General features: G+C 39.2%; 1 protein-coding gene across 1 annotated transcript in view; it reads left to right on the forward strand.

Moving 5' to 3' along the window:
• Positions 1 to 24,710, forward strand: part of Cdkal1 (CDK5 regulatory subunit associated protein 1 like 1) — a 586,163-nt gene that overhangs the window by 177,044 nt on the left and 384,409 nt on the right. Inside the window, 2 exon segments of the mRNA XM_059263232.1 lie at positions 663 to 711; positions 17,999 to 18,119. Of these exon segments, the coding sequence (XP_059119215.1) occupies positions 663 to 711; positions 17,999 to 18,119 (170 nt within the window).

The raw sequence follows: 24,710 nt of genomic DNA on the forward strand, positions 1-24,710 counted from the left end.
ACTTACCATTGGAAGACACACTTCAGTATTTCACATGACAGTCACATAGATTATTTTTGGTTATCTATCTATCTATCTATCTATCTATCTATCTATCTATCTATCTATCTATCTAATGCATATATGTAATTAGGTAAATCAAGTAAAACCTACATAAGTAGTTCTATTTATCTATCATCTATCTATCTATCTATCTATCTATCTATCTATCTATCTATCTATCTATCTATCAATCAATCTATCTATCTATCTACATCATCATCTATCTAATGCATATATATGTAATTGGGTAAATCAAGTAAAACCTCCATAAGTAGTTATCTATGTATCTATCTATTCACCCATCTTCATCATCTATCTAATGCATATATATGTAACTAAATCAAGTAAAACCTACATAAGTGATTCTGTCTGTCTGTCTATCATCCATTTATATTTATCTATATTTTCATATATATATGTAAAATTAGGTAATTTAAATAAAACCTATATCTATCTAATCCATCTATTTTATGTGTTTTCGCATACACACATGCACACACATGCATTATTAAGTCAATCGTGTAAAACCTACATCAGCATTCTTAGAAAATGTATCTTGACTCCAGCAGGTGTGTAAATGCATTTCCCCTCTCTGATGTCTTATCTGTCTCCCTTTCCAGGTTCAGCAGATTGACCGTGTGGTAGAAGTTGTGGAGGAAACCATTAAAGGTAATGGTGGAACGTAAGATGAGCAGATGCATTTTCTGAACTAAAATTTTGGTATACCATTCTGTTAACACTTATTAAGTATTTTTATAAAGGATATTATTGTAGGATAAAACCATACATTTTATCCTTGGACTCACACACAAACTAGGAGGTATATATATATTGTTCTTAAAATTTTGATTTAAAATTTTCTATAAGACACTGGAAAGAATGAACAATGAAGTCATAAAGACATAGAGAGTTTTCAGAGTGAAATGAGGTGGTCTTTAAAAGCCATATACTATGTGATGTCAACTATATGGCATTCTGGAAGAGGGCAATTGTAGGAGCAATCAAAGGATCAATCACCTAGAGGTGTAGGAAGACTTGAGTAAGCAGAACACAGAAGGTATTCGGGCCAGTGGTACTTGTGATGGTATTGTGATGCTGAACACCTATCAGTATACATTTGCTCAAAATCATCAAACTTCTTCTGTCAACTGTGAAGCCTAGTGACCTGTCAGTATCAGCTCCTTCCTTAACAAACCCACCACTGCGGCACTCTGGTGCAGTTTGTTGGCAGTGATGATGGAAGCTCTCAGCTTCTGCTCAGTTTACTGTGAACCTAAAACTTCTCTGAAAATTTAAATGGATTCTAAAAACGAGTGGTATTCAATAGTGAGCTTACCTGGAGGTGTGTAGAGGTATGTTAGAAAACGGAGGCCTTTCTCTCCCAGGCCATGTTGACGAGGGATGGCTTCTCACTGAGGAGGTCGGCCCAGTGTACATTCACTGGAGAGGGTGTGTTGAGTTTAGTTGTGAGAAAGAGTAGTAGAGATGAAATGAAGTTGGCGGAGTCTTCATTGGCTGGTTGGAGGATGGAAAGCGATGACTTTAGTGCTAGAGTTCTATCTAATGAGAAGTGGAGGCTGAGGATTAGTCCGACAGTCACTTAGCCAGGGTGGGCACTGAACCCGGCAGAGGTTAAGTGATTGGCTGAGTTTGCTTAGTCCACTGACAGTGAGACTGCGTTCATCATCATCTGCAAGAGATTTGGTTCTTTACCTCCTCTTTCTACTGCCCTCACTTCATTTAGGGAGCCCCAACCAGAGAAATACTGTGCTCCCCTACCCCGTAGCATTGAGACATTTGTGGATTTCCTTTGACACATTCTTCTTCTTATGGTTACTGTTCTCAGTTGCTGCTCGAGAGGATTTGAAGGTTTTTCTATTGACTACAGCTGCTTTGCTTTTATTTTAATGTCCAAACAGAACTGTGTAGCCTCTGTGTGCCTCTCCAGAGCGGTTTTCCACATTCAACTGTGTCCATTCAGGCTGGCATTTATGTGCTATATTATTTAAGATCCTTGCTCCTTGGTACCCAGAGGGATTCTTGTTTTCTGGTGCCCAAGAAGATCTTTACTCTGTTGTCCATTAGAACCTTTGTTCTCTGGATCCTGGTAGGATCCTTGCTTTCTTGTATCTAGTAGAATCTCACTCTCTGGTGTCTACTAGGATCCACATTCTTTGGCATCTAATGGTATTTAGCTAATTGGGGGAGGTGGTTCTCTCCTTCCATCAGTTGGGTCCTGGGAATTCAACTCAGCTGTCAGATTTGCAGGCAGGTGTATTTACCCACTGACTCATCTTCCTCAAGTTTTAATTTCTCTCTCTTTCTCTGTGTTTATATGTATTTTGTTGAGGAAGAGTGCGAGTTATGATACAAGAAATGGGACGGTGAAACCTGATCTTAAGGGAAGGAGGGAAGGAGGGAGGGAGGCGGCAGGGGGGCAGGAGGGGGAGAGAGAGAGAGAGAGAGAGAGAGAGAGAGAGAGAGAGAGAGAGAGAGAGAGAGAGAGAAGGAGAACACGCATGTGCTGTGAATGCAGACAGGGACTGTGGGGGAAAGGGTACTAGTTTTGTGGGGAAAAACTAGGGTTGGGGAGGGGAGGAGAACAAATGTGTATGAAAATGCTGTAATGAATGTATTATTTTGTATTCTAACTTAAATGAATTAACACAGACTAGAATAAATAAATCTCACTACTTGACAGTCAAATAGCCCTGCCTTTCTTCCTTGTTTAAATATTGACTTACCTACTGTTAGGCTGAGCTTACATGCGAACCCCCTTGTAAAACCTAATGTCTGGTCTCATGGGAAGACAAAACTCTTAAGTTTCATTAATAATCTTAATGAAAGACTTTGTGACATCTGCTACTGTAAGCCAGTTTCCATTTGAATGTCATTGGTTAAATGTGTCTATGATGATTATTTATGCTGTCTATGTAGTATGCTCAGATATGTTCGTTTCTAAGATCCATGTTCTGATTTCTACATCATATTGCTTTGTATTGTATGATGAATATTGTAAAGTATCAGTCCCACAAAGAATTTGTATTACATTTAAACTTTATATTCTTTACTCCAATAGGACTCATTTTGAAAACTAAAGCAAGTTCTGACTCCATTACCAAAACATGTTCATTCAACATATATAGCTCTAATATACTATACACTACCTCTCTAAGGATAGATTCAGGCTGCAAAATGCTTGTGTTTCTAGGCCTGGGTGCCTAAGTTTGATCCCGAGAACCCACAGGGAAAAGCTGGCATGGTAGCATGTTTCTGTAAACCCAGCTCAGGGAAAGTGGATGGACATAGGTGGATCCCTAGGGCTCCCTGGCCAGCCAGCCTCACGGAATCTGCATTGTGAGTTTCAGGCCAGTGAAAGATCCTGTCTCAGAAACCAGGTGGGTGGTGCCTAAGCAATACCACACTGCAGTTGCCCTTTGGTCTCCATATCATATTCACACCCCTTTCATGTGTACCTGTGCACTTGTGTACCTGTGTACATGAACATGCAACACATACACGCACACATGCACACACAAAGTTTGTTTCCCCTATACATTATTTTAACAAAAATAAAAAACTTAGGCTGGCTGACCATAACCTGGTTAGCTTGGTGTTGGAGATTGGCCTTGTCATTCCTCATGAGGTTCCTGGCATTGAGAGCCACTGTTTTGGCTCGGTATAATTTCGGGTCCAAAGACAGAAAAGCAGCTGGGGTTCTCCTAGCTTTTTACACATATGCTTATGTTTCCAGGATCCCGTGAGGGTCTTGCCAACTCTGCCTTTTTTTTTTTTCTCATTACTGCACATGAGTGACTTCCTAGGGATCACCTTGAATCTATAATCCTTTAATTATTTAGTTAACAAATCACTTACAGCATTGATTTTCATTGTCGGTTTTTTATAGAAATGGAAGCTTACGTTCACTCGTAGTGTTTGACACTTCCCTTGCATCATTAGCTGGTCTTGGTAGGACTATACTTGCATTAATTACTGTAGCAAGTGTAATCAGTGCCTTGTCTAGCTCCTGGTAGCTTATCTTTTCCATAGACATGAATTTGTTTGTACTCTACAGGAAGCCTGGTCGCACTGATTAGGCACTGGGCAGCAGCAAGTCTGAAACCTTGCTCTCTGGTTCCAAAGCCCATGTTACTTTCTGCTCTGTGAGGCTGCTTACAGTGAACAGAGGAAAGTGAGGAGGGGAGGACCTATTTGTATAAATGCCACCCCTCCCCATTGTTTAATTTTGATGCTCACCTTTTCTGATTCTTGTACAGTCTTAATACAAGCGGATGTACCTAGTCTTACTGCAGCTTGGTAAGCCATGTTTGGGTGATATCCATGGGAGGCTTGCTCTTTCCTAAACAGAAATGGAGGAGGAATGGATGGGGCGGGGCTGAAGGGAGGTAGAGGGAGGGACTTGGAGGAGAGGAGGGAGGGGAAACTGTGGTAGGGATGTTTAAAAAAATGTAAAAAAATTAAAAAAATTAATGTATATAATTTTGAATGTTTCAATAATAAAACATCTTCAGAAAAATTTAAGAATGTATTTGATTGACCGATTATAACCAGTGCCTGACAGCTTTCATCAGATGTACTTCATAAATGCTGTGTAAGGGCATTTTCAATTTTGAAGGTCTAGCTTTTCACCATGGGGCTCCTTCACCCCCAGTCTTAATAAATTTTTTCCAGTGGAATTTGGTTGTGGTGAAAGACTTTTTATTTGATTAGTTTTAAGGAAAATTAGCAAGAAGCTGGAGTTCTAGCAGAGTATACTATGAAACTGAGTCTGAGTGTCATTCCTGAGATGAGGTCTGTCACTGAGCCTGGAGTTAGTTGTGTTTTGGCTTGGGTGGTGGCCAGCGAGCCACAGCCACCCTCCTGTCTCTGCTTTTCTCCCAGGACTAGGATTAGAGGCTTGAGCTGCCACGCCTAGCTTTTTATATGGGTGCTAGCGATTCAAACTCAGACCCTCATACATGTGCAGCAAATTCTCTTACTCCCTGAGCCATCTCCCCATCCCCACGGGCTCGATCTTCAAAGTTACATTTGGCTCACCAGTTCCCAAAGTTACATGTTATACTCCTGTTGTTTTCTAGCAGCTAGCTCTGCTTCCATTGTTGGGTGTGGTAACTTTAGGATGGTAGCTGTGAGCAGTAGAAACAGTAATGTTTTATATTGTGACATGGATGCTTTATACACGGACAGAAGCATCTATTACTTACTGTTTCAAATACCACAACTTTGTAGCTCTTTAACAGATTTCTAAATTAGGAAGCTCTGTCCTAGCAAGGCAGGTGGTGGACTGAGAGGCTTCTATTCAGGGTCAGGGCTAAGATACCTGCTCTTCTTTCAGGACTGTTTTGGCTGTTGACAGTTTGGATGGGCACTTGAGTTAGATTGCAGAAAATTAATACCCTACATATCTCCTTCTCTTGTCATAAAAGGCATCTCTGCTTACAGAAGTAGCAATTAAGATGTAAGATCAATGTGTGTTGTAATTCACTTACAGAAGGCGTTTCTGTGAGAGTAAGAGGACATGTTGCTTAGGTGTATACTCTTTGTTGTAGCAGTTTGTCGATTAATCTAACTTAATTATTATGATCTAAGCCTACAGTAGTATGCAATGGAGGCAGAGTGTCACTGAGAACCTCCCATCTAGCAATGCTTTCATTTTCCTTGTGAAGTTCTTTCTTATCCACACATCAGTTCCACTCTTTACTGTGGTAGGGCAGACACATTTGTCTGTACATCATGATTCTTGACATAAAATAATCTTCAGATTTGCAGAGCCTTAACCTGTCTTCTCTGATCTTATCATAACGTCTTCCCAACCTACCTGCCTACCCAGAAAGGTTTTATTTTTAATTAAATAATTTAATTCATATTAAGTGGTATGATTTTTATTTATTCTTTGAGAATATCATGCAAGCAATGTGTTTTGGTCATGTTTATCCATCTCCACTCAAACTCTTCATAGTTTTTCCTTGCAACACCCTCCCAGCTTCAAGTCTTTATTTATTTATTTATTTATTTATTTATTTATTTATTTATTTATTTATTTAAACTACCTACAGAGTCTAATAGTGCTGTCTATATACTCATTAACGTGGGACTACCCACTGGAGCTTGGTCAACCTACCTGACCACATCCCTAAAGAACACTGACTGTCTGTCCCCTAGCAACCGTTCACTGTCAGTATCCTCATTTAGGAATAGAGGCTCATGTGCTCCTCTTCCATCCAAGCTGGAATACTGACTGGATTGTTCCTATACAGGTCTTGTGTAGGCAGCCACGGCTGCTGGGAGTTCATCAGCCCTGTTGTGTCCAGAAGAGACTATTTTGCATCAGTCCTTCCTGACCACTTGCTCTTACAGTCATTTTACCCTGTCTTCCTGAACGTTTTCTGAGCTTTGGGAGGAGAAGCTGTAAATAGATGTCTCATTTATGACTAAGCTCTCCACAGACACTTGTTCTCTGCACTTGGGGCAGTTGTGAGTCTCTGTATAAGTTGTCATCCACTCCACTAAGATGCTTCTCTGATTGCCCTTGAAAGATCCCCAGTCTATGGCTATAGACATACCTATTCAAAGGGCAGTTTGATACTATATCCTATAAGAAAATAATAGTGAGAGTTTCATCCCCAGTGCCTATGGACTCCCCAGCCATGGGTCCTTGGCCACATATGCCAGGCATGAGCTTCTTCCTTTGGAGTAGGCATTCAATTCAGTCAGAAAGTGGTTGGTTATCCCCATCACATTTGTTCCAGAGGATTTGACGCCCTCACACAGACATACATGAAATTAAAAAAAAAAAATTAAAAAAATAAAATGAATTTTAAAACAAACAACACCACAAAAAATCCTGTTGCTGCCGTTTATCCCCAGCAGCCTGCATAGCACCTTCTGGAACCATGAAAACTAGTCATGGGGAGAAAGCTTCTAGGTCAGTACCAGCTTGATTTCTCTAAATCCTATGACCAGAGTATGGAGTCCTCAGCAACCAGGTCTTATCACCAAGTTCTGGTGGGTAACCAAGAGTTTTACAATGAGGTCTAGAAACTATTGTGCTGAGAGACCCCAGGCTGTCTTCCCCAATGTTGGGTTATGCTTTGAGTTCTTTAATTTCGGTGTATTAAGGAAAAGATATTTCTACTAAATGTATGTGTGTTTCCGTGTTTGGGAATATGCATGGTGCCCCAGGAAGTCAGAGCTGTGGATCCAGTTGGAGCTGGAGTTATAAGCAGTTGTCAGCCACCTGATGCATGTTCTAGGAACTGGATTCAGATTGCCTGCCAGGATGATAAGCACTCCTAACTCCTGAGCCATCTCTCCAGCCCCATCTTACCCTAAGTGCATTACTCTAGTTACTATTAAGTTCTCCCTTCTTGAGGAACACATTGTCTATCTTAGTGACTGAGTGGGAGCTTGAGTTGTCAAGCCAGTTTTAATGTTAAATATTCTCTTCTAGCCTCAACTTGTGAAGAAGCTGCTGCGTCTGTTGAACTCATTTTATTTTTCAACGCTCAAGATGAAAATATTGGGAGGGAAGGTCATACTTTTGTTGTGGATATCTGAAAGTGCTCCTCTCCATCAAAAGTGTTACATATGAGGAATTGCATTGAATGGAGTAGAGAAAAACTTGAACTAATCTCTGCCCTCTGCCCCCTGTGTCACTTCGGGTTGCTTTCCTAGGAATTTTTCCAGTAGATTGACCCAGACCATAGCATTCAGACCTGCCTTCTCAGTGTGAGTCTAATAGCTCTATATTTGTGCCAAGTCAGCAGTCAGCAAGAGAGCAAGAAATCATGGCAGGAGCCCTCATTGTTGGTGGTAAGCTGGGTGGTCACATAGCAAGGAAACAATGCCCTGACCTCTAAAATTAGGTGGGTTGAATGAAGTTTTGAAGGAAAGTCTTGGCTGTGGGCTGTTTTACAGAGCCTTTAGAAACTAAGAAATGAAAGACAAAAATATACAGAAGGAGTCCCAGTTGCCAGATTGTTGATATTTTTGTAACATGTAATGACTCTCCAAGGTAATGTGTGACAAGGAGAAGAGGGAAGAGGTTGGTGCATAGTACCACAGCTTAGTCAGTAACTAATAAACGCACGTTTTCAGGCTCATCATGTTTCTAACATTCTTTTACTGTGTGTGTTGGCTTGTGAATGACCTTGCTGACTGGCTTCCTAATCAGACACCTGGGTGGCCCTCTTTCATAAAGGCCTTTAGAACTGTGTGGTTTAGTCAGATTTTGCTTTTGATCCACAGACAACACTGAATATTGATGCAACTTGTATAGCGACTTTTGCGCAGATCAGGTAGGATGGCTTGGCTTTTCTTGACCCAGGTTTAGTGTTAACAGTTTGAAATTACTGTATAGCAGTGAATCATAAGCAGCTACCTTTTTGGATTCAAAATTCACTAATATGTAATAAAATCATTTCATGAAAGTTTTCAGTGGACTAGCTGCAATGTAAATCCAGCATGGAATCAGGGGTTTGAAGTTGGTTTATAAATAGCTGTTGAAAGATTTTAGGGATTATAATTGAATTTAGTTTTTACAGTGTTGAGTTTTAAGTGATATTTAAAAGTATTAGCTTAGAGAAGTGTTTATTAAAGATGGTTAATAATCTATTGAGCTATATCTGATCATTATATAGAGACATGAAGTGGGAGTGTATTTAAATGGAAAGGAGAGGACCCTGGAAGCTCACTGCTTTTGTGGGTTCCATCCCACACATGACGTTTCTTCTCTTTCTTCTCTGTATCACAGTGGCATGTCCTTGTTTTCATCTTGTCCCACTCTTACCAGTTTCCCTGCAGGAAGAGTGTTAGGAATCATCCTTGTCACCCTGAGCATTGTTCTTAATATCCCTTTCTCCATTTCTTTAACATGGACTTGATAAAAAAAATTAACCTGCATATTTTGTTCTCCATTTCTCTTAAACTCTATTGTCTTGATTTCATTTTCTCATTCTCTTCATTCTAGTCAGAAAGGTAATAGAATCCAAGTCAACCTGTCCCCATTTTGTTTTAGTTTTAATTTCTTTCCTTGCCTGGCATTATGGATAGATTCCACTTTTTAAGACAGAGTCTTATGACTTTGCCCAGGCAAGCCTTGGTAATCCTTCTGCTATAGCCTCCTGAGGTATCTAGGGTCACAGGCCCATACCACCAGGCCATGCTAGCAGTCAGTCATTTTCTATCACTGTGCTAGACACGAGTGGCTAATGAGGAAGGGTCAAGCCAGGGTGCAGCGTGTGAGTGTGTAATTGTAGTCCCCGCTTCCTGGTCCTTTTGTGAATATTACATGTTCATTTTTATGATGAGTTTGCTCCAAGCATCTGCCCCTCCATCTCCACTCCCTCAGCACGTTTCTCTGGTCTCCCTTGTTTCCTCTCAAAGTCATAACTTGTTTATGGCATCTCCTTCATGTTATTCTTTATATTTTCTAGTTTTGGTTTGCTTCAGAAGGCAACAATATTGATAGCTGCACATGAAACCAGAAATAATTTGTAATGTGTGTATTCTGACTATGGCCTGTGGATTGATGAATATTTTGAAATAATTTCCTTTGAAACAGGATGTTAAAGAGAGATAATGTATCACACATAATAGTTTTATTTTGTTAGTCTATTTTAAAGGAAATTATGTTGTTTCCTTCCTTTCGTCTTTGTCTGTATATAACAAGCAACCTTTATATTTCCTATTTTGTCTTCGGTGCACTAAACTCCAACTACCCTATTGTTATGTGTGACACTTTTTAACGAGTCATTGGATTAGAAAATAACTCTTTATGTCATTGCATGTAGATGTGTTTCTCTATTTACATGCAGATAGTGAAGATGAATAATTTATTGAATGTTATTAGAGCAGGTTGCATATTACAATAGGACAAGAGGAAATTTGCCTGGGGCTCATATGAAAATGGTTCTGCTTTTGCACAGTCATTCTTGACCTTTTAGACTCTCTCAGAGAACTGTTGTGTTATCCCACCAATCTCACTTCTTTATCTTCAGCTCTTGGACATTTCAAGTCCAAGTTTATTGGCCTTTGACCTCTGGCACTCCTATCATCTGCATACTGGGCTCTTCTCATTTGCCTTTATCCTGATAATTACATCCTCAGTTTTCTTTGCTCTGAAGCCTTTTGATGTAGACCGAGCTTTGCTATTGGCTGATGCATTTATCTAAATTATTCTATTATTAATAAAAACTCAGGAGTCAGAAATTGAGATAAAAACCCAATGAATCCAAAGAGCGACAGTGGAGTGATCAGCTGACCCTACTCTCTAAAATTCCCAGAGTAAAACCCTGCAAATCTCTAAATCCCTCCATTCTACTTTCTGTGTATCTTTCTATCACACTCTGTGGGTCCTCCAACATCTTTATGGTCAGCTAAATGTTGGCTCTGACCTCTGATTCAAGGTTTAACTTTATTGTCAGTCTCAGAGTATTAGTGTAAACAAATCTCCCACAACATTTCTCCTTTTTTTCTACAAATTAAAAGGAAAAGTTTTAACTCTTACAGTAATACTATATACAATAAGAACAATTATCAGATATTGTCTAAAAAGGGAAGGTTTTAAACTTAACACAGTAAAACTATATACAGCAAGAATAATTATCAAGTAAGACTTATATTCATCATGCCCAGTCCATTTGTATTTGGCAAATTCAGAGAAAATACTCCATTTTCTATCCTATCTTGGTAAGTCCAAAGTTTTGTACAAAATTCCCTTTCTTTCCTACCTTGTATTATGAACACAAAACTCTTTTGAGACCTCAAAACATTTTCTTAGATAAACAACTTAAGCTTTTTTTTTTTTTTTTTTTTTTTTGGTTTTTCGAGACAGGGTTTCTCCGTGTAGCTTTGTGCTTTTCCTGGAACTCACTTGGTAGCCCAGGCTGGCCTCGAACTCACAGAGATCCGCCTGGCTCTGCCTCCCGAGTGCTGGGATTAAAGGCGTGCGCCACCACCGCCCGGCAAACAACTTAAGCTTTTATGTCTCTCAACCGTATACACTTTACACCTCTTTTGTGAATTTCTTTTCTTAATTTGGTAATAAGGAAAACTGTAATTATAGCTATCTAATCTTCAACCCCATCAGATACTCAAAAAGGATATAACATTACCTGAGTAAACAGGAAGTGCAGAGCAAACAACTTCAAAAACTATAGAAACGGCAGAGACATCTATCTGCCCAGATAGCCATCCAAGTTCCTCTTCAATGTTCGGTCATTCATCTTCAACCTACGAGCCTAGAATATCTGACAGACTTTTCTGTGAAACAGGAATTTTAAAGGACTGTCCTATTTTGTCTTTTCAAGTCGCCTTCTTTTGTGTCCTGCTTGTCCAATTTGGACAGTATACTGTCAGCAATTGAGGCAAGACCAATCTCTTGCTGCCCAGTGGCTAACTTTGCCACAATGAAAGCAAACTCCATATGGAGGTTCTTTGATGTCCATCATCCTGTTTTGAAGTAGATTGGTGCTGTCAGGAGCAGACCTGTCTCACTGTCGTGAACAGCCTTATGTTATTTAAACACCTTAAGTGCCATATTCTGTAGGTCTCTGAAGTGTTTGACTCTCTGTCTCATGTCAGAAGAGCCATCTGGTATGGGACGGAAGAAACTAAAATTAAGGGACTATTCTATTGTCACTAACCATAATCCTTTGGTTTCATTTTGACTCTTTAAAACTTTTCTTAAGGTATAAATATTATCTCAAAAATTGTAAGATATATATATTAAATACATATATTTAAACAGTCATGATATTAATTGTCATATAAAGCGCTAACTAATTGTAGAAATAGGTTTCATCTAGCTATGTAAAATATATCTCTGTTTGGTCTTGAAAACATACCTAATATGGCTACAAATTTGATTTTTAGATGACTACTAACCTACATTTTTAAATTATCCTAGTTTGTAATAATAAACTTTTCAAGGACTAGAAATTTACATTATTAAGTGGGGTATATAGGTACAATAGCTTAAACAAGAGTACAGACATATATACAGTATAAAAAATAACCTTAAATTTGTATACATATGCAAAAATATCTTAAGAGTAGAAATATTTATACAGTATAGCAAAAATAACCTTAAATTTGTATAAATATACAAAAATCCATACCAGTGTAAAATATTTGAGATTACTAGTTGCTTTTTTAGTTTAAAAGTAGATTTAGTAATCTACCCTTTTATCCTGTCATTCCAATATTTCCCCTCTTTTTTCAGAATGAGATCCTTAAATCTAATCTCCTTTGTTAGTTTCCTCCCTGATCATGACCAATAATCACTTGCAACAACCCCCCTTAATGATGATAAGCATCCATAACTAACCAACCAAAAACCACCCACCCTACCTCTTGGGAATGTGGGTGTTGTGTTCTTAAAATTACTTCTTCTTGTCTCGGGGTGATGGCATCTTTGGGGAACCCTGAGAAAACTGAAATAATGATCAAGTTGTGAGAGAGCTAGCTATTGTCCAGTCTCAGTGTGATGGGAAAGTGCAGGGCTTTTCTGAAGTTCTGACTGAAATAGTCTGTGAGGCTGGATCATCTTCGCTAACTCTTTTGAAGTTATCCTGAGCAGTTTGTAGACCATAGTTTATCTCTGGGGGGTGTTTGTCAGTTTAGTGGAGTTACCACAATCCAGGTGGAATTGTCATTGTAGAGCCTCATCGTCTTTTTGGAGACCTCAAAGGTATCTGCCAGGAATGGTCTCAGTTCACTGCAGAAAACTTAAACATTTTAAATGTCATATGCAGCAGATCTTAGAGAGGTTAAAAGACCACAATTTGTTAAGTACATCTGGGGTACACAAACTTAGATCCTAGTTACCTGCTTCAGACTAAAACCCAAAAATCTTATAAAGGAGCTAGATGAAGCCTACTTCTACAATTAGTTAATACTCTATATGGCCATTAATATCATGACTGAAAGTTTATATATATATATATATATATATACACACACACACACACACATATATATTAAAATTATAAATTTTGAGATAATGTTTATACCTTAAGAAAAGTTTTACAGAACCAAAATGAAACCAAAGGATTATGATATTAGTGATACTAGAATAGTCCCTTAATTTTGGTTTTCTTCTGTCCCATTCCTGGTGGCTTTTCTGACATGAGACAGAGATTTTGAGTTTTACTTTAACAAGCATACTTGGGTTTAGAGAAGGAGAGAGCCACACTCTAACTCCAAAGCCAGCTTTAATTTTTAATTGAATTGGGACTATAAAAAGACCATTTTCCTTATATGTTTATAGAGAACAGAAACAAACATTTGGGAAATTTTTTGAAATTTTATCCTATTGGAAGTGTGCCATACCATTAAACCAATTTAGTCTTTTTCTTCGGACATTTACTCTAGATGATTCGTCCTTCTTCTTCTGATGTCTCATTTGTCCAGTGGTCTTCAAATTCCTTACTTGGATGCTTTTATTCTCCTGGAATGACAAAAACAAAACCCTGCCCCAACCCTGTCTTTGGGGAGTTCCCCCTTTTGGCTAGTTATATCTGATCAAATGAAAGGTATTTGTTAGTCTTCTAAGTTAGTTTAGATTGAATGGCCATGCTGTCTGATGAACTGTTGCCTCTGGGGCCTTCTGTTTGGATTATCTGTAGAAAACAACATTGTTTCTAGAAATGCCTTGCCTACATTTTTTTTTTTTCAGATAACCTTGATTACCACAATTAAAACATCTAACCTTTTGATTTTTCTTGAAATTTTTAGAAACCACTCCTCCTATCAAAGTATCCAATATCAGCTATATTTCAGATTCATTCATCTATGGGTGCTGATCTTGCCTATAAGGCCTAATCAATCTCCCTTTTGCATTCCAAATTAGCATTTTAAAAAGCAAACATTCAAGTAATATTTGTCTAGCTTCTGGATCTAACATCATTCTATTTACAGCTGAAGTCAATCTTCTAAAACATCAGTGAAGACTTCTTTTGGAATTTGTATAATTTTAGTAAAAGACTCAGTCCTCTTTCATGGTTCTTCAGCCCTGTCTCAAGCTTTCAAAGCTGCTATACAACATATATACAAAGTATGATCATCAAATCCAAACTGTCTTTGCAAATCAGCATGCTGGTCTTCAGCAAGGATCTGGTCTTGAGAAATATCAATACTTCTAGCCCTGCTTCATTGACCTATGACCTTAGCTTGCTGTCTCCACAGTTTTTTTACTGTAATTGAGGACCAACTTCCAATATTGATATTGATAAACCTTTTAGTCTTGTGGCATAATTCTGTTCTGAGTTGCCCATGAATTTAACTCTGGTTTCACATAAGGTGAATGCATGCCACATGAAATGACTGCTTCTTTAAATGTCTTCAAATATAAAACTTCTGTAGGATCTAGTTAACTTCTGCATAGCGTTAAGGGTGCCTATCTTCTTGTGGCCAGTCTTGTATTGTTATTGGATAAACTAAGGTTGATTTTCTAATAATTTTGGGCTGTTTCCTCTTCATGCAATGGTGTGGTTGGTTCTTCTCTAAATTCCTCTGTCTGAGTGTGAATATTTTTCTTAGTTTCATTGGTAGGTCTGTCTAAGACTTGTATCATATCAGTAAACTTTTCATATTTGGCACCAATGTTCACCCACTTTTTAAAGGATGAAATATGAATTACCAGACTGATAATAATTATAACTGACATTATGTCAATCCCAGCTAAATTGGTTATCCCTTCTTTTAATTTCCCATTTTCAAGCCATACATTATGGAATTATACCGGTGCTAACTCCTTGTATTATAATGTTGTTCCCCATTCTTAAAGTGGGAAAGACTTTTTTCTTTAAGTAAAACCTGCCCCCCACCACCCTTAAGAATTCCCAGATGTCTCACCAGATCTGCTGCTGCTGACAGCCTAGGCAGAGCTGTGGGAGAACAGGCAGCTGCAGTACTAAGCAGTGCTCTTTTGTGGTCCTATGCAGCAGCTCTGTGCAGTGTTTTGGGCCCAGCTGCCTGAGGTGTTTGGGGTGAGAGGTGGGGCAGTGGCCCTAGGCTGCTATAGAGAGACTGCATTGGGAAAAGCCTGCGACTTGTGGGGAGGGGAAAAGCAGCTGCAGTGTTGGTAGAGAGGTGGCAGCCACCCTGTCTCGAAAATCCAAAAAAAAAAAAAAAAAAAAAAAAAAAGAGGTGGCAGTCTTGTTTCCTTCTTGTGATCTAATTAATGCCCCACATTGGATGTCAGGTAATGTGTCTATCTGAATTATTCTGTTATTAATAAAAACTCAGGAGTCAGAAATTGAGATAAAAACCTGATGAATCCAAAGAATGACAGAGGAATCATCAGGTGATCCTACTCTCCACTTCTCCCAGATCAAAATGCCTGCAAGTCTCTAAATCCCTCCCTACTACTTCCTGTGCATCTCTTTATCTATCTACCTGCAGCTTCCAACATCTCTGTGGCTAGTTGTGGTCAGCTAAGTGTTGACTTTGTCCTCTGATTCAAGCTTTAACTTTATTGCTAGTCATGGAATGTCAACGCAAACAAATTTTCTGCAACAATTGACTTCCCTTGTGGTTGTTGAGCCTCTATAGTCAAGTGATCTAGTTTCCTTAATAAATCCTATTTATCTCTTTATGCATCACTTCTGGGTCTCTGTAGCACCCTGAGTAAAAGAACTTTAAGGACCTGTTTTATACATGTCTGTCATACACTAACAAATGTATTGTGGGAGTTGCAGAAGAATAGATAGAAAAAAAATGACACAGAAAAAATTAAAAGAAAAAAACAAGAAACAAAAAATGAAATGAAATCATCCTAAGTGAATATAACTTTATGAGTCCAAAGAGCTCCCATATAGGCTACTGTAGAAATCCATACCTGGACCCCTAATGAAGTGAGATCTGGGACGCATAAGAGAAGAAGTGACTTACTGTGTTCTTAGGAACAGTAAGATAAGTAGTTGAAATCTAACTGTGAACAGTATAAACACCACAGACAATTGATAGCCAGCATACAGAGACAACAGCAGTTTTATATCTAGCACAAGTATCCTCTACAAATGAAGCAAAAATAACAATGTTATCAAATAAGCAAAGAATGTTGCTTTATTGATAAATGAGTTACTGTATAAAAAAAAAAACAACTAGAGAGTTGGTCAAGAGGAAAAGAAGTGGAACTACATGATAAGATGAATTCCAAGGAGCATTAGGAAGTGTCAGAAGTAGTATGTTGGTAGGTAAATATAAGCCATGCTATAAATATGTATTTTTGTTTGAAATAATAATTGTAGCACTACCCTTTTGGCTTTGTATAACTATTTGTGTTAATATGTGTGACAAAAATAGCATGTGGATGAATAAGGCAAAGAAAAGGCAGAGAGACCACTGAGTATTATTGTGGAAAGGTCAACATAGGCCCTCACTACAGAAAAAATAGGGTATATTCTTGACCCAAATTTAAGAGCTCAAACAATACAATAGAAGCAAAAAGAAAGAATACCTTTGTACCCCTAGGACAGACAATGAGATCTTAGAAATAACCAAAACATGACCCATGAAAGTAATAGTTGATAATTTGAAGTTTTTTAAACTAGCCAACATTTTTTTTTCTGAAAACCACCATCATGAAAGTTAAAATATAATGTACAGAATGAGAGAAAATATTTAATAATCTTATGTCTGATGAAATTGGGAATATAAATTGGTCATCTCTTTGCAAAGCAGTTATTTCTTAAATGGTAAGATATAAATTCACTAAATGATTCAGCAATTTCTTTATTAGGATTCTAAGAGAAGTGAAAGCATGGGTGTATAAAGGTTTCTGTGCAGATGTTCTTAGAAGTGTTGCTATACCAGATGTTAGAAATGAGGTGGATGCCTGTCTTCTGGCCATGACCTAATGACATATGCTGCGTGGGGCATGGGAACAGATGGGCTAAGCTAAAACTCAAAGGAGTTTCCAGTGTTGATGGAAACATTCCCAAACTGTGTTATTGTCATCATTACAAAACTGAAGATATTTATTTAAAATCATCCAGTTTTGTTTTCACAGTGGACAACTTTTATCGGCTGTAGTATAGTCACTGATAAAATTATAAAACAGTATGTCACAGTAGAAATGTATTTGAAATCATTGCTGTGCACAGCCAAGATGGATGGTTTTATAGGATATATCACATGGTGCAGTCATAAACACAGCATGTCCCTAGTGCAAAGAAGCAACACTATATGGTAAAATTGTGACTAGAAGCTGAGGGGATGTGCCCATTCTTTCCTCTGTGTTTTCTACATGTCTGAAATTACTTCAAAGTTTTCAATACTCAAAACATTTTTAATGGAAATTATATTCTGGTTGTATTTTGTTCAAGTAACCTTGAAAGATTTTGTTTAAAAATCTAGGTTTTATGATTGTGTGTGTGTGTGTGTGTGTGTGTGTGTGTGTGTGTGTGTGTGTATGTGTATCATGAAAGTGTGAGTGAAGCTGGGAGGGAAAGTGGAGGGTAGGAGTGGGTGACTAGAAAACACCAGCCCAGGTAAGTGTTGAGTGCTGTTTCATCAAGCATTAGTTACCATCCGTATGTCTAACTGTTGTCAGAAAACAGCAGGCAGGCCTAATATATAAGCCCCTTCTGTTGCATTAGAGTATCTGGTCAGTGTAGGGAGCGTGTTCACCCTTATGAGATTATTTAAGGACATCGATCCTTTCTCAAATGTGATCTGTAAATGTGCACATACTTTGAGCCAAGCATTGGAAAGTATAGTCAGTCCTTGGAACACAGTGCTTTTCTCCTTTTTTTTTTTTTTAAACTGTATTTCTTGTGTTCAAATGATCACATCTGCTTAGGATGTTTTTCCCCCCTGGTCTCCTATAAGAGAATAGAATCAAATACAATCCTGAACATATATATTGAAAATGGTAAATGATAGTGGATTTGTGTGGCGTGCTAATATGTGTTTTGTGCTTAATTTGAAGGTCACTCAGTGAGGCTCCTGGGCCAGAAGAAAGACAATGGGAAGCGGTTGGGGGGAGCGAGACTGGATTTGCCAAAGATCAGGAAGAATCCACTGATAGAAATCATTTCAATCAACACAGGGTGAGTATCTCTCAGAGTTGCTATTGACAATATGGACTCTGTGAGTTCACGGGGTGGTGGGGAGCTGGGGGAGAGAAAAATCACAAGAAAATGCTAAAGCTCTTGAGTATAGTCTCTTCTAAGGTGTATCTTGTTTTTACATTACATGGGTGTTTGAGGCAGGATTTTATATCTTTGACTGATACGATTTTTCTCATTTTAGGCAATAAACATGGATTTCATTTCCCTATGTGTTACTCTTGTTTAAAAATCTTTTAGAAATCTTGAAAATATGAAACAATCTCATGTCATAGCTCATGCCTGGAATCCCAGGCTGAGTCAGTAGGATCTGGAGATTAAAACCAGTCTGTGCCATATAGTGAGCTCTAGGTCAGTGTGAGTGAGAGCCAGCCTCAACCCCCACCATCCTTCTTTACTGAAAAACAGAGCAAAAGAGATGGCATAGTCACAAGAATGGCTGGTTACTCAGCATCTCTGATTGCTTGTACATGATTCTGGTAGAGAAAGATTCAGATACTAACTATGTTTGATCATTAGCTATCTGGACTGTGTATTTTAAAACATGATTCTTTTTCTTTATGGTTACTTTGTCTGCATATACATCTATCTGAACAGCAGAAGAGGGCACCAGACAGATGTGAGCTGCCATGTGGGTGCTGGGAATTGAACTCAGGACCTTTGGAAGAGCAGTGAGTGCTCTTAATCATTGAGCCATCTCTCCAGCCCTAAAACATTATTCTTAAAACAACCTGTGACTGAATATTAAATGCTCTTTGAGTTGCCACGCCTTGGTCTAACTCCCTCTCAAGCTACCACCCTGTTTTCTACTTATTCATGCTTTGTTCACACTTCTTGGGCTTTGTTTCTTTAAATTAGACTCCTGGGAAAGTAGAGGGCATACGTTCCTTAACCCCAAGAGTTCCTCCCCACCCCAGAGGTCAGCTGTTGGCTGACTTTTTCTTCCTTCTGTTCCCATTGCAGCTGTTCCTCTGTCTCTGTGTCGTAGCTAGCTCCCAGGAGCCTGCAGTCCTGCTCCATGTTGTCCACCATGTCACCAGCCGTGTCCTTAGTCTTTCTTTCGTCTGGCTCACCCTTCACACTGCTGCTGTAGTTCACAGGAGGTAGAAGAGGTCTCCTTGGTTTCCATTAACATCTCTCTGGGGTGCCATTTAACCAACTGGGGAATCTTTTGTGGAACAAACTTCTGGCTTTCAGTATTGAGGGTGCAGAAGCTGGGTCTCAGAATCCAGAGGTTAAGTGGCATTTGGCAGCAGTGACTGCGTGACCCTGTTACCACTATAAGGCTGTCTGCAGTTTCCTTCACCTCAGCTATTCTTTACCTTTTCCTCGGGCGGGCGTCAGAATGCTGCTGCCGCTGCCCTCCCCACCCCGTGGGTGTGTGGGGGTGTGGGTGTGGGTGTGCACATACACACTGTTCTACTCACTCAGGAGCTGTCTACCTTGTATTTTGAGACATGCTTTCTCATTTGGCCAAGTAGTTTGAGATCTGCTCATCTTTGACTCCTCAAAGTTGGGATTACAATTGCACACCACTGTACTGGAATTTTTATTTGTGTTCTAGAGATCATACTGTGGTATTTGTGCTCACAAGGCAGGAACTTTACCACTGAGCTATCTCCCTAGCCCCTCAATAACTGTTGGTTAATAATGAATTCATGTTTGTGTATGTAGAGGTTAGAGATCAGTTCTGGCTATCTGCTTTCTCAGTCGCTTTCCACCTTACTTTTTGAGATAGGATCTGTTATGGAACCTGGTGCTCAGCAGTTCAGCTCTACTGACTGGCTGGACAGTGAGCTAAGACATCCTTCTGTCTCTCTTACCTCAATGTTGAGGTCACAGGCCTGTGCCCCAGGTTTTATGTAGGCATCCGACATGGATCCTCACATTTGCATGGCAAACACTTTACCTATTTAGCTGTCTCTCCAGCCCCTGGTTGTTTGATTTTAAAGTCATTTCACCATATATTAATTATGAAATTGTTAAATATTTTATATTACAATTTCATTTTAGCTTACAAAAATAGCACTACGTTCAATTTTCTCTCACATGTGATCTGACCTCTTCTTCTATGGACTGAGTTCTGCAATGGGCCTGTAATGAATACTGAAGTCAGTGGGTATTTGCTGTAACTTTCACGGTTTTGTCCCTCACATCAGAGAATATAGAATTGACCCTTGGAAGGAAGTAAGCAAGTACATTTTTGATGCTAAATCAATTCTTATTATCTCAGATCGCAATAGGACTTTGTGAGCTGTGACTAGTCATCACTTGGCTGAGTCGCTGGCAGTCTTATCACTTCTCTCACATGAAATCAGCCTCACGAGTGTCACTCCATAGTATCAGCTTGTGGGATCTTTGCTGGGATTTCATTTTTTAACCCTTATTTCCGCTGCAACAAATTGCTTTTTTTTAAAACTTGAAAATACTTTCAAATGGTTATGCTTATAATCATTCTCTTTATCAAAGTCCTAAGATTTCAGTGTTTTGTTGCAAATTAAATGTGGTGTTAAGCCTTTCATATATGTGATTTATTTTAGGAAGAGAGCCCTCTTTGGACCATGTTTCATGATAGGGTTTACTAGGTCACCATTTGAATATGAACAGTTGTTTTTGTTAACTTAAAAATATCAAAGTAGACATGGCTCAGCAGGAAAGAGCACAGACTGCTCCTGCAGAGGACTCAAGTTTTCTTCCCAGATCCCATGTGGGGTGGTTCACAGATTCCTGTAGATCCAGCTCCAGGGTATCTGAACCTCCATTCCCTGAGGGCACTTGCATTCCTGTATACACAGAGAAACATGCTATACTTTACATAATTTAAAAAACAACATATCAGAGGAGTGTTTTAGTTGCCAAGGAATAAGTTGACATTTCAGATAATGTTTTTGATAAACTAGAGGGATTGTTAATTTTATAATAGTACATATATAATGGCTTTGCTAAAGGTATTTTAATATTTTACATATGAAGATACAGAAGGAACCTTTTATCTTTAGTATTTTGTATCTTTTCTCTGGTAAGTTTATCTTCAGTGCTTGTTTCTGTTTGTTATATTAAACATGTGAATTTTAGTTAGCTCAAGAGATTATTTACTCTAATTTTTTTCTTGTATTAATTTTTATTTGTGAGAATTTCATATATGTATACAATGAAGCACCTTCATTCCTCTTCTCTAATTCCTTCTACCTCTACAACATGATCCCTTCCCAACTTTAAGTCCTCTTTAGTTTTGATAACCTACCAAGTCTAGTCAGTGTTGCCTCTTTGTGTATGGATGTGGGGCGTCCACTAAAGCATGGGATATCTACCATTGGTTACACATTCAACAACGGATTCTTCCTGCCTCAGCAGCTGTCACCTACATTTAGCTCCTTGGAAAGGGGTGGGATCTGGAGAACACAACCCTATCTGTGCCGGGTATTTGGCTGGATCTTGTGCAGGTGACTCTAGCTGGCATGAGCTCATGAGTTCATTGGCCTGGTCAATCCTTGAACTTCACATTTGACAGCACTCCTCACAATCGATCTTCCTCTCATTTTCTTTCTGCCTCTTTCTTTGTGACGCTTCCTGAGCCTTTGGCATGGGGCATAGTCGTGGTGGTAAGGGTAGAGTGGGAAAGATATCCTAGTAAGGGCTGAGCACTCAGTCTCTTATTCTTTGACCAGTCATGCATCTCAGAATTAACTGCTACCCACTGGGGAATTAAAAAAAAAAAAAAGAGAAGCTCCTTTGACAAAATAGAGGGTAGCATAGGTCTATGGGCATAAAGACAGATACATAGAAAGCAATTGGGCAGCATTACCATTTAGCAAAAAATATTAATAGCAGGTTCTACACTAGGGCTCCTGACCCCAGCCACCAGCTTTTTGACCAAGATTATAGTACCAAGCATGAAATTACCTCCTTTGGAACAGGCTTTAGCTCCAATCATAATGCAGTTAGTTCCCTTATAACAGTCATGTTACAGGTGCACCAATAAGGGAATCTTGTTTGCCCGTTCAGTGTTGGAGCTTGTGGAGTGCAGCTCTAGGTAAGAATATTGATGCTTTTTTTCTCCTCAGAAGCCTGCAGAGCATCTTCTGGCACTATGAAAGCCTAGTATCAGGGAGAAAGCTTGTGGCTAAGTTTGAGTTTGATTTCTATATGTCTTGCAGCCAAAGTGTGCAGCGATGTTTTTAGTAATATGGTCTTTCCATGTGGCTATGGTGGGCCCCCAGGGCAACGGCGGTTGACTGTGCTGTTTTGGAGACTTTTGGGGCCTTCCTGGCCAGTAACTCATAAAGATATGTTCCAGGTCTGGCACTATGATTTCATTACATAACCTAACTTATCCATTCAGTGTAGTTCTCTTTAAATGCTTTTATTTTATTTTGTTTTGTTTTTAAATAGTCTTGTTTATTGAAGTGACATTTTTGAGATTAGCAGTCACTTACCCTGGTTGACTATTATTTATAGACTGTCCTCTATGTGTCATAGTTTCTGTACAGAGTAAGTAAATATGGGTAGGCCCATTCTTGTCTAGTAGGGTGATAAGACAGTACCACGGACATGACCCTGAAAATGCACTGAGGATAAAACTAATGATAATTATTAATGCATATTCAGTTTGCCTCGTGTGCTAGATATAGTTCTATGATGTGTACATTCTTTCCATTTAGTTCTCATAACAACTTTTAAGATACTTCTTGTATAGAAAACAAATCTAAGGTAAATAGAGAGGTCAGTTTGCTTCATATAGTTGTTTCTATAGGGTAGGACTGGGGTGAAGTCTTGCCCTTAACTCTCCTCAGATTCATTTGTCAGTTCAGAGAAATAAGATTTCATGTCTAATACGGTCAGCAGAGACTTCTTTATTAGATGAGAAAGATGAGAAGGGATAAGGGGAGAATGAATTTGGACAACTGCATACAGAGATGTATTTGATTTCACTTGCCAAGCACAGACCTGGTAGCCTTGTGAACGTATTATCTTATGCTTCTGGAGGTGAGAAGTCTAATAGGTCTTACTGGGTCAGTTAGTGCTGACAGGGCAGTTCTGGAGGCTTCAGAGCCTTAGCGGCCATGCCCTTTCAGCCCCTGGAGATTCTCCCTGTTCCTTACGTTTGTAGTTCACTTGACAACGTTTACTTCTCTTTGTCTGTCTTCTCTTGTCTCCTTCCCTTCTAACTCCTCTACTTTTAAGTGATGACTCTGGGCCCACTGGAATAACCCAGGGCAATCTGTATTTTAATGTCAGTGCATTGTCAGCTTTAATTTCACTACAGCTTAAATCCCAGCTTGCCTCTCAGTGTTCTGGAGCTTAACATGCACATATGATTGGAGGGACATACCTGCTCACAACAGGAAGCTATGAAGAGCAAGTTACAGGAAGATAGGAAAGCTGAAGTTGCAAGGGCAGCAGGCACGTTGTATGACCTGTATAAATCTGTTAGTTGTCTGGAGATTCCAGAATATGTTGGAATGCTGAGGCGGATGGTCTTGTGTGTGAAGAATCTGATTGCGTGAGGTGAGAAGTGCAGATCACCTCACTTTCTGGAGCTGGAGAGAGATGCTGAAATGTGGAGCAGCTGTGAGATGGTTTTCTTGGCAGCAGTTTGTAATGTGAATTGGTGTGCAAAGATGGAGAGGTGCAGGGATAATGCTCAAAAAGGAAGGTTGGCCAGCCAGGGGTTGGAGGAACACACCTGTAATCTCAGCTGATGGGAGGCTATTATTATAGGATGATTGCCATGAGTTCAAGCCAAGCAGGGTTATACAGTGAGAATCTTTCTCAACAAGAGAGAGGTTGGGGTCTGTGGGTGTAACTCAGTTGGTGGAGTGCTCTCCTGCCATGCCTGAGGCATATATGAACCATTTCTGTACTCTGAAAATGAGAGTCCTGGTTAGAAGTCAGTAGGGTTTGCTATGAGACTGCTTAACTGTGAAGTAAGAGGTGGTCTTTCTTGAATCTGAGCTTGTTTTGAAGCAGAGAAGCAAGGACTAAACACAGTGGCATGGCAGCTGCAAATGGTACCATGAGCGCTAGTGGACAGTCAGCCTTGCAGAGGAAGGACACTTTTATGTTTTCCAGAAACAGGAGTCAAGGAGGACAGTGGCTGTGAAACCCCAGTTTTTCTATTAGTTTCCTTACTGACTCAGATCAGAGAAAGCAGTTTGAATCTTTCATGTTGGGTTATTGTAAGTAACTGCCGTGTCTCTTTTTAAACATCTTTATTCACATGTGTTAATTATATGTAGTAATGGGTATATCAGAAAATGTTACATATGTGTTTACATATCCACTCCTGCTACCTTCTCTTCTTCTCCTACTGCCCTCATCATTCCCCTTTCTTTTCCCAACTAGCCCCTTCTACTTTCATGTCTATCTGTGTGTATGTATGACCCCATAAGTTCCACTAGAGTCTTTTACAGGACACTGTGTGTGTGTGTGTGTGTGTGTGTGTGTGTGTGTGTGTCCATGTCTGTGTGTGTGTGTGTGTGTGTGGTTTTGTTCTCAGGAGCATCGTACTAGGCATTCCTCCACCTGTTGCAAGCATGATCCTACAAGTATAAAGCCACCATTTTCATCAGA

Source organism: Peromyscus eremicus, chromosome 5 (genome assembly GCF_949786415.1).
Source record: "Peromyscus eremicus chromosome 5, PerEre_H2_v1, whole genome shotgun sequence".
In the NCBI taxonomy this organism is placed as follows: Eukaryota; Metazoa; Chordata; class Mammalia; order Rodentia; family Cricetidae; genus Peromyscus; species Peromyscus eremicus.